At 39.1% G+C, this 9,211-nt stretch overlaps 1 protein-coding gene across 1 annotated transcript in view; it reads right to left on the bottom strand.

Moving 5' to 3' along the window:
* Positions 1-8,784, bottom strand: part of LOC138969693 (tetracycline resistance protein, class H-like) — a 14,634-nt gene extending 5,850 nt beyond the window's left edge. Inside the window, exons 1-5 of the mRNA XM_070342552.1 lie at positions 8,762-8,784; positions 8,053-8,298; positions 6,960-7,318; positions 6,392-6,587; positions 3,900-4,089 (exon numbers count right to left, since the gene is read on the bottom strand). Of these exons, the coding sequence (XP_070198653.1) occupies positions 3,900-4,089; positions 6,392-6,587; positions 6,960-7,318; positions 8,053-8,298; positions 8,762-8,784 (1,014 nt within the window). The remainder of the gene's footprint in view (positions 1-3,899; positions 4,090-6,391; positions 6,588-6,959; positions 7,319-8,052; positions 8,299-8,761) is intronic.
* Positions 8,785-9,211: the final 427 nt, after the last annotated feature.

Below are 9,211 nucleotides of genomic sequence, written 5' to 3'. Positions count from 1 at the left end.
TTGTATTTGTTTAGTTTCAAAGAATTAAACCACAACAAAGAAACATGAACAACTTCAGAGCTCTTACTTTGATTACAAACCGCATGACTTGGATAAAAGTTGAAAAACAAAATGATCGGTTTGATCTAATGCTGATCTTTTGCAGGCTTTAGGGTTTTTTTCAGCGGCATAATTCAGTGCTTCGTCTTGTATCGAAAACAAAAGCAGACGACAAATTTAGTCAGTTGGAGTTGTCTCCCGTACTCCTGCAGCATGCACTGATCTAAAAATAATCCACTATAATAGACGGTTATACCCAAACGGTGCATACCGCAAACGGTTCGGGAATTCCCGACAAAAGAAAAGATCCGCACTGGCAACTCAGTCCAGTGTCAGCTGAACACGAGAGCGTTCGGTCTTTTAGAAGATTTGTATCTTGAAATGAAAATTAACGAATATCGCGCTGTCCGAAGGAATGGAGTACATATCGGACAATGACCACGCTCAGGCTAAAACGATAGGACATCTGACCGACATGCGGCAATGTGAATCGGACATTTGGGGATTTTCATCGATAAATGTCCGATGTCCGACGCCTAACGACATCCCTGCTCTTATCCTAAGTAGATATGGTTTATATTAATGACAAATGACATTCGTATCTATAAGAGATTTATTTTAGTAGATATAATTATAATAAATGTAGCTGCCACTGATATTTTGTTTAACTCTACACACTATGACCATTACTGAAGTCTGACGCGGCATTTTTGGTTTGAACGTTTTTACGCGTCTGAGGGGAATAACCCGCATTTATATCCCATGAAATGTCTTTAAATAGCAGGGTGCATTAATACTTTGATAAATTACCATTGACATTTGTTCATCTCGTCTTAACGAGTCCTTTTCCCAAACACAAATTATGCAAAATAGCACTGCTTCGTAATGTTTACGTACCATCTACTGTCACGTACCGGTCTCGAATAGCAGCTAGCATCTGCTGAAGGGACATTAAAACCCAAAAACCAAACCAAAACCAAACTGTCACGTACAATCAAAAGTAAAAAACAAGTCGCGTAAGGCGAAAATACAATATTTAGTCAAGTAGCTGCCATTTTTCAGCAAGACCGTATACTCGTAGCATCGTCAGTCCACCGCTCATGGCAAAGGCAGTGAAATTGACAAGAAGAGCGGGGTAGTAGTTGCGCTAAGAAGGATAGCACGCTTTTCTGTACCTCTCTTTGTTTTAACTTTCTGAGCGTGTTTTTAATCCAAACATATCATATCTATATGTTTTTGGAATCAGGAACCGACAAGGAATAAGATGAAAGTGTTTTTAAATTGATTTGGACAATTTAATTTTGATAATAATTTTTATATATTTAATTTTCAGAGCTTGTTTTTAATCCGAATATAACATATTTATATGTTTTTGGAATCAGCAAATGATGGAGAATAAGATAAACGTAAATTTGGATCGTTTTATAAATTTGTATTTTTTTTTTACAATTTTCCGATTTTTAATGACCAAAGTCATTAATTAATTTTTAAACCACCAAGCTGAAATGCAATACCGAAGTCCGGGCTTCGTCGAAGATTACTTGACCAAAATTTCAACCAATTTAATTGAAAAATGAGGGCGTGACAGTGCCGCCTCAACTTTCACGAAAAGCCGGATATGACGTCATCAAAGACATTTATCAAAAAAATGAAAAAAACGTTCGGGGATATCAATCCCAGGAACTCTCATGTAAAATTTCATAAAGATCGGTCCAGTAGTTTGGTCTGAATCGCTCTACACACACACACAGACAGACAGACAGACAGACAGACAGACAGACACACACACACACACACACACACATACACCACGACCCTCGTCTCGATTCCCCCCTCTACGTTAAAATATTTAGTCAAAACTTGACTAAATATAAAAAAAGCTTAATACCAAACAAGTCGCGTAAGGCGAAAATACAACATTTAGTCAAGTAGCTGTCGAACTCACAGAATGAAACTAAACGCAATGCAACGCAGCAAGACCGTATACTCGTAACATCGTCAGTCCACCGCTCACGGCAAAGGCAGTGAAATTGACAAGAAGAGCGGGGTAGTAGTTGCGCAGAGAACGATAGCACGCTTTTCTGTACCTCTCTTCGTTTTAACTTTCTGAGCGTGTTTTTAATCCAAACATATCATATCTATATGTTTTTGGAATCAGGAACCGACAAGGAATAAGATGAAAGTGTTTTTAAATTGATTTGGACAATTTAATTTTGATAATAATTTTTATATTTTTAATTTTCATAGCTTGTTTTTAATCCAAATATAACATATTTATATGTTTTTGGAATCAGCAAATGATGGAGAATAAGATGAACGTAAATTTGGATCGTTTTATAAAAGAAATATTTATTTTTCAATTTTCAGATTTTTAATGACCAAAGTCATTAATTAATTTTTAAGCCACCACGCTGAAATGCAATACCGAAGTCCGGGCTTCGTCGAACAATACTTGACCAAAATTTCAACCAATTTGGTTGAAAAATGAGGGCGTGACAGTGCCGCCTCAACTTTCACGAAAAGCCGGATATGACGTCATCAAAGACATTTATCACAAAAATGAAAAAAACGTATGGGGATATCATACCCAGGAACTTTCATGGCAAATTTAATAAAGATCGGTCCAGTAGTTTGGTCTGAATCGCTCTACACGCACGCACACACACACACACACACACACACACACACACATACACACACACATACACCACGACCCTCGTCTCGATTCCCCTCTCGATGTTAAAACATTTAGTCATAACTTGACTAAATGTAATTAAAAAACACTCGTTGTGGATAAATAATATGCACTCCAAGATATGTTTTTCAAATTTGATATGTTTTCCTAAAATAGTTTTCTCTGGAGCACTACTAATACAACTCTGGCATGCACGTACAGATTCTTACAAAATGGGGGTAAAGTTACAATATACAGGTCATCTCGACTGTTGCAGAGTAAAAACATACCAAATGCATATCGTAATATTCACGGTACATCACACAATGCTCACGTGCTTTATTTGTGAAGCTTGATAGTCTGTGCTCGTAGAAAACACTAAAGTTATATGCTCTATGACCGGAAAACGCAACATTCTGACACCATCATGGATGACGTAATGCCCCATAAAACGCAAACAAAGTTGAGTTCTACGACTCTTATTACTTTATCGATATGTTCAAGGGGTGTACTATCGAAAAATAAATAGTTTTAGTTATTTAATCGAGTATAAAACGGTGAAAACTACTTAGATGAACGGCAACCAGGAGGAAAAAAGACCGCCTGGAGATACCCACAGTTACCCCACATTCCTTCAATTTTCTACAATCGCCACGTTAGAATCATATTTTAAATGTCCAAATCTGATGCAGCAAAGAAAGGGCTAACTTTGTATCATAAAGCCAAACTGTGCATATTTTGTCGGGGTAACTCTTTTGGGGGTATAATTGCAGTGCTACAAGTTGGACATGTGCGGCCCTATGCTCCACAGGGAGTCTACAGGAATAAGTCAAGTAAGTCAAGTTGGACATGGGACATAAATGATCTTCTTGTTAAGGTCGAGTTTCACAGGTCGTTTTGGTGCTAGTTTGTGAAATTACCTGCATGGTGGGGAGGGGGGGGGGTGTTGTGTTCAGGTATAAGTTATCTTACACCAACAGGAATCTCGGATTGCGAAATCGAGGTGAACATCATGGCAAATATATTTTGGGATGGGGTGCTTTGTCAATGAATAATTTTGTAAGATGATTAAATTAAATAATCTTTTACATTTTAAGAGAAAAAAAGTGTTTTAATGCATATGAACTCAGAAACAAACACACTTCTTTCCTCTTCCAACCCCCAATAAACAAGTCAAATCACCAACCTGCCAGTCGCTTTCAGCAACAATAGCTAGTCCCATCCAAAGGCATCCTAGCGTTCCAAACATGATGGCGCACACTATTGTATTGACGTCAGAATCGCTGCTGGGCGGTGACATCCTTCTTATTAACGGAGCCAGCACTATGAGACCAATGCCCGCTGCACCGAAGTAGACAGAAAACAGATACCCATACCTGAAACAAAGACACAAGTGCTTTGTTCACAATGCAGAGACGAAAAAAATGCTGTTCCGTGGAGATGAATAAGAAACACTTTTGGGGGCATTTTCACAGAAGCCATGTTTGCCGGCAGTCAGTGCTTCAAGCCCAACCCCCTCCCCTAATGCATAAGGAAAACTTCATAGTGTTAAACAATTTTGGCTTAAAAATCAGTTTTGTTCTTGGAATTCTCGGTTTACAATAGGAATTAGTTCCAAGAGTCAATTCTATGTGCTGTCAATGTTTCACCGAAAAACACCATATTGTGTCAAAGGATACCACCCTAAAGAAGAATGTTAAGTTGTCTCAAATACCTTGACTCAAATTACCATCCAAGGTTATCAGAATAGGAACAAGAGACTGCAGGTGAGAAGAACAAGAACAAAATAACAAGTTACTTGCCAGAAACATGTTCAATAAAAAAACCTTCAGAGTGCAATAATAAAAAACGCTGGTGCTGGACCCGAGTACTCTTCAGACTGGCTCGCTCCCCCAGTATGAAAGTTTTTGTCTTGTGCACGTGGATTTAAAAAAAAATTTTTTTTTTTATTTATTTTACACAATTAAAAAAATTATTAGAGTAAAATAAAACATTAAAACGTTCATAATAAACAATAGTAAACAAGAATTATAAAAAAAAAAAAAATAGACCGCCCATGCCGGGAATCGAACCCAGGTCACTTGGATTTTAAAAAAAAAAACTAAAAAAAAATTATTTATTTATTTTACACAATTAAAAAAACTATTAGAGTAAAATTAAACATTAAAACGTTCATAATAAACAATAGTAAACAAGAATTAAAAAAAAAAAAAATAGAACGCCCATGCCGGGAATCGAACCCGGATCATTTTGGCCATAGACTCTCTCGTGCTCTCTGTCTCTCTTTCACCGAGACCAAACCCTGCATTGTAATTTCTTTGCCGAGACCATTTCCTCACCCGTTGTCTGGCTTGCAAATCATGCTTTTCTCGTCACTGCGTGACGTGTTCGCCGCTCAAGTCTCCCCTTTAGTTCAGGCTGTTCGCAAAGCGACCAGCCTCCCACCGCAAAAACTCCCACCGTTAAGAGTGGCTTTTGTGATTTATTTCGCATTTAGGTCCCAGGTAACATTATGAAGTTTTAATACGATCAATCGGACCTATTATCAAGTTAGTGTATCAACTTTTGAACGAACTGCGCCCAGTAGTTTCCCAGCAATAAGCTGTTAAGTCGAGACAGACAGACAGACAGACACACACACACACACACAATTAAAGTCTGTTGGACCCTAGTACTGCGTACTCGGGGATAAAATAGTTATTCAATTATAATGTCTTTTTACATTTAGTCAAGTTTTGACTAAATGTTTTAACATAGAGGGGGAATCGAGACGAGGGTCATGGTGTGTGTGTGTGTGTGTGTGTGTGTGTGTGTGTGTGTGTGTGTGTGTGTGTGTGTAGAGCGATTCAGACCAAACTACTGGACCGATCTTTATGAAATTTGACATTAGAGTTTCTGGGAATGATATCCCCGGACGTTTTTTTCTTTTTTATCGATAAATACCTTTGATGACGTCATATCCGGCATTTTGTAAAAGTTGAGGCGGCACTGTCACACCCTAATTTTTCAATCAAATTGATTGAAATTTTGGCCAACCAATCTTCGACGAAGGCCGGACTTTGGTATTACATTTTAGCTTGGTGGCTTAAAAATTAATTAATGACTTTGGTCATTAATGAAAATTGTAAAAAAAAGTATTTTTTTTATAAAACGATCAAAATTTACGTTAATCTTATTCTTCATCATTTTCTGATTCCAAAAACATATAAGTATGATATATTTGGATTAAAAACAAGCTCTGAAAATTAAAAATATAAAAATTATGATCAAAATTTAATTTTCGAAATCAATTCAAAATCACCTTCATCTTATTCCTTGTCTGTTCCTGATTCCAAAAACATATAGATATGATAATGTTTGGATTAAAAACACGGTCAGAAAGTTAAAACGAAGAGAGGTACAGAAAAGCGTGCTATCCTTCTTAGCGCAACTACTACCCCGCTCTTCTTGTCAATTTCACTGCCTTTGCCACGAGCGGTGGACTGACGATGCTACGAGTATACGGTCTTGCGGAAAAATTGCATTGTGTTCAGTTTCATTCTGTGAGTTCGACAGCTTGACTAAATGTTGTATTTTCGCCTTACGCGACTTGTTTTATTGTCCATGTTTCTGGTGAGTACATTTTCATTGTTTCTTGTTCTTCCAAGGTTAATGCGCTCAGCGCAGCGTACTACTCACCAAGACACGGGCCAGTTGAGGGGAGGGACACTGACGCTCTGCACGATGACCTCACGCTGGCTGGACCAGACTGATTGCGTCACCAAGGCCATGGAGAAAATCAGCACCAACATTCCCATGTTCGTCTGCTGTTTTTGTCCTTCTTCGCAGATCTCTATCGTCAGTTCTTCTGGGGAATTGTTCACACTGTCTGCTCCTGTGAGGTTTATATCTGATTCTGATGTTAATACCCCATTGGATTTTTCTTTTGCCTCTTTCCTCCCTTTGTTATCGCTTGCACAGTTTCTGCTTCTGTCGGATGCTTTTCGAAGTTTTTCTTCTTCATGAGATTCAGCTGACGATGTTTCTCCGGGTGAAATGTTAGCGCTCCTGTCGTTTTCTTTGTCATTTTCCTTTGAGCAAGTTTGTTTAACTGAAAACTGTGCTTTCCTGTCGTATTTATTGTCAGACTCAGATGAAGTACTAAGCTCACCTAACCGTTTTGCCTTTTTGTCCGATATTATCATTCGCTTTTCTTTCCAATTTTCGTTTGTCAACTCGGACATAATCATTTTTATTTCTTGTTTGCCTGAAATTTCCGTCTTCTTCTCTTCGCAGGCTACAAGGGACTTCTTTTCGTCTTTGTTTCCGGCATATAAAATCCTTCGAATATATTGATAAACCACCCAGTAAGCCTTGTTTCTCTGTAATTCTCCCAGCTTCTTGTTCGTCTGTTTTTCGTCCTCGATGCACTGCTTGTCTTCAGCCTTTGACGACGATACGACGGCGGTGTCTTTGATGAAGAAGATGACGAGGACCAAGCAGACTATCTGAGGGATTGAAGAAATGTCCATGGTATAAATGATGCCAACAGTGTCCTGAAGCATTCCAGCCGCCATTGTGCCAAGGCATACACCGGCGTAGCGTGACGCAAGGAGATAGGAAAACCTGGAATAGAGTCAACCGTTGAGAAAACAATTCAGTCATTGCATGTGATTTCGTTTGTCTGAAACGTGCTCATCCGGCGGTTAATTAGAATTTTTTGGAGTAAGGGAATAAAGAGAAAGAGGAAAAAAATGCTTTCACTGTTGTTGTTGTTGTTGTTGTTGTTGTTGTTGTTGTTGTTGGTTTTGTCTCATGGATTGCAGTAGAATGGAAAGACAGCTATGGGTAGTGTTCTTTGTGGTTAAAGAAGGAAGAAAGAATGGAGTAATTCATAAAGGAAGAATGGTAAGAAAAACAAATGAAGGAGGAAAGTCAGTGAGAGAGTCAAACAGGGAAAAAGTGAGTCAAAAAGTAAGCCATGCATGCAGAAGGAGAGTGTTAAATACTACAGCAGTTACGTTTTGCACACACACAGAAAACACCTGCAAACACAGAGATTAATGCTTCCAGACCGTTGTAACTAACCGGCCGGTTTAACACGAGAAAATTACTCCCACGAGATATTTACTCCGGAGAACAAATTTCGTACGAAAATGTTTCCCCCATTACACGAGAAAATGACTCCCGTATTAACTTCCGTCGCGAATACTTCCATCTTATGAATGTTGATCACATTCGACATACAGTGATACATGCAATGAAAGGACACCATAAAATGCAACCAGCCAAAAGTGTCCCTGAATTGCAGGTGACCCAAGAGAGGGGGGGTCACTCATGTTTGTTTGTTTGTCACCTACCTCGTCGAACGCTCGTGGGCAGGTAGCAGATCAGACAGCAGGCCATACACAGCGGTGGTGAACATGGCCTGCTTGCCGGTCAAGCCGCGAAACAGACCGCCGACCACCACGACGACCTGCAGGTGATCGGGCCAGTAGGGGGCGAGCTGATAGGTCAACACAGAGAGCACGTGCGTCACGCAGGGCAGCACCAGCAGCGCCTTCCGTCCGTTTCTGGTGGAAGTGATCAAGAAGTGAATACTAAGGCTGGCAGTTTCACCACACTATACAAGAAATTGTAACTAAAAGGGATCGATATATATATATCGTGAAAGTTGCATCGCCTTTAAAGCGATCCAATTGAATAAAGCAAAAAACTTCTTCTTTACCAAGTCCTGTGTTGAACAGCAGTGAAAAGTTGACCGCTTTTCCTGTTTAACCTTTTCAAAATTAGATCTAACTTGTTCGCGTATCCATTTCTGGATCTGCAGGCTGGTACAGAGTTACCTCCCTTTAGGCTTTTTCAAATTTCCCTTGTTTTAACCTAATTTCTTGGTTAAAACTTGTCTAAATTTCTAAATTCTTTCTGAATAAATATCAATTCTACACTTTGGCCTTAAATCAAAGTGTTTCCCTTCACAGATATCCCCTTGGGGTTGTCAGATGAGGGTAGTCTCCCATGCCAACAGAAGCTACCATTCAGAGAATGGTTTGCTTCTTAGTTGGATACCATGGGTTGACAACTCTCGCCATCAGTACCACCTGACCACTGATGAGACACAATACAATGGTCCGCCTCAAGACTAGATTACCTTGCGATACGTCCCCCGAAAAGGGACTTTGCTCTGTAAATCTCGGTCCCCCTTGAGGGTCTGATGCCCCCAATAGGCTGTCTGTGAAGGGATACTTATATCTCTCTCTATCTCTGCTAAGATTTTTTAACAAATCTCGGAAGAAAGTCTCTGCTGACTTTCAATTGTTTCTTTCACAATTTCTGATGTTTTATATATTATATAAATGTTATTTGCAATTTTCAGCTAAACATGACATTTTACACAGATTGAGACAGTCGTTGTTCTCCAAAAGCCACGTTAGTGGTCGTGGTAAACAATGCATGTCGAGACCCGTGCAAAATGACTTACTGTGGTCAAAATTACAAATAACATTTATGTTTCGATAC

The sequence above is a fragment of the Littorina saxatilis genome, linkage group LG6, assembly GCF_037325665.1.
Source record: "Littorina saxatilis isolate snail1 linkage group LG6, US_GU_Lsax_2.0, whole genome shotgun sequence".
Lineage (NCBI taxonomy): Eukaryota > Metazoa > Mollusca > Gastropoda > Littorinimorpha > Littorinidae > Littorina > Littorina saxatilis.
Note: the sequence above shows the minus strand (reverse complement) of the source record. Positions and strands in the feature narration are given on the sequence as shown.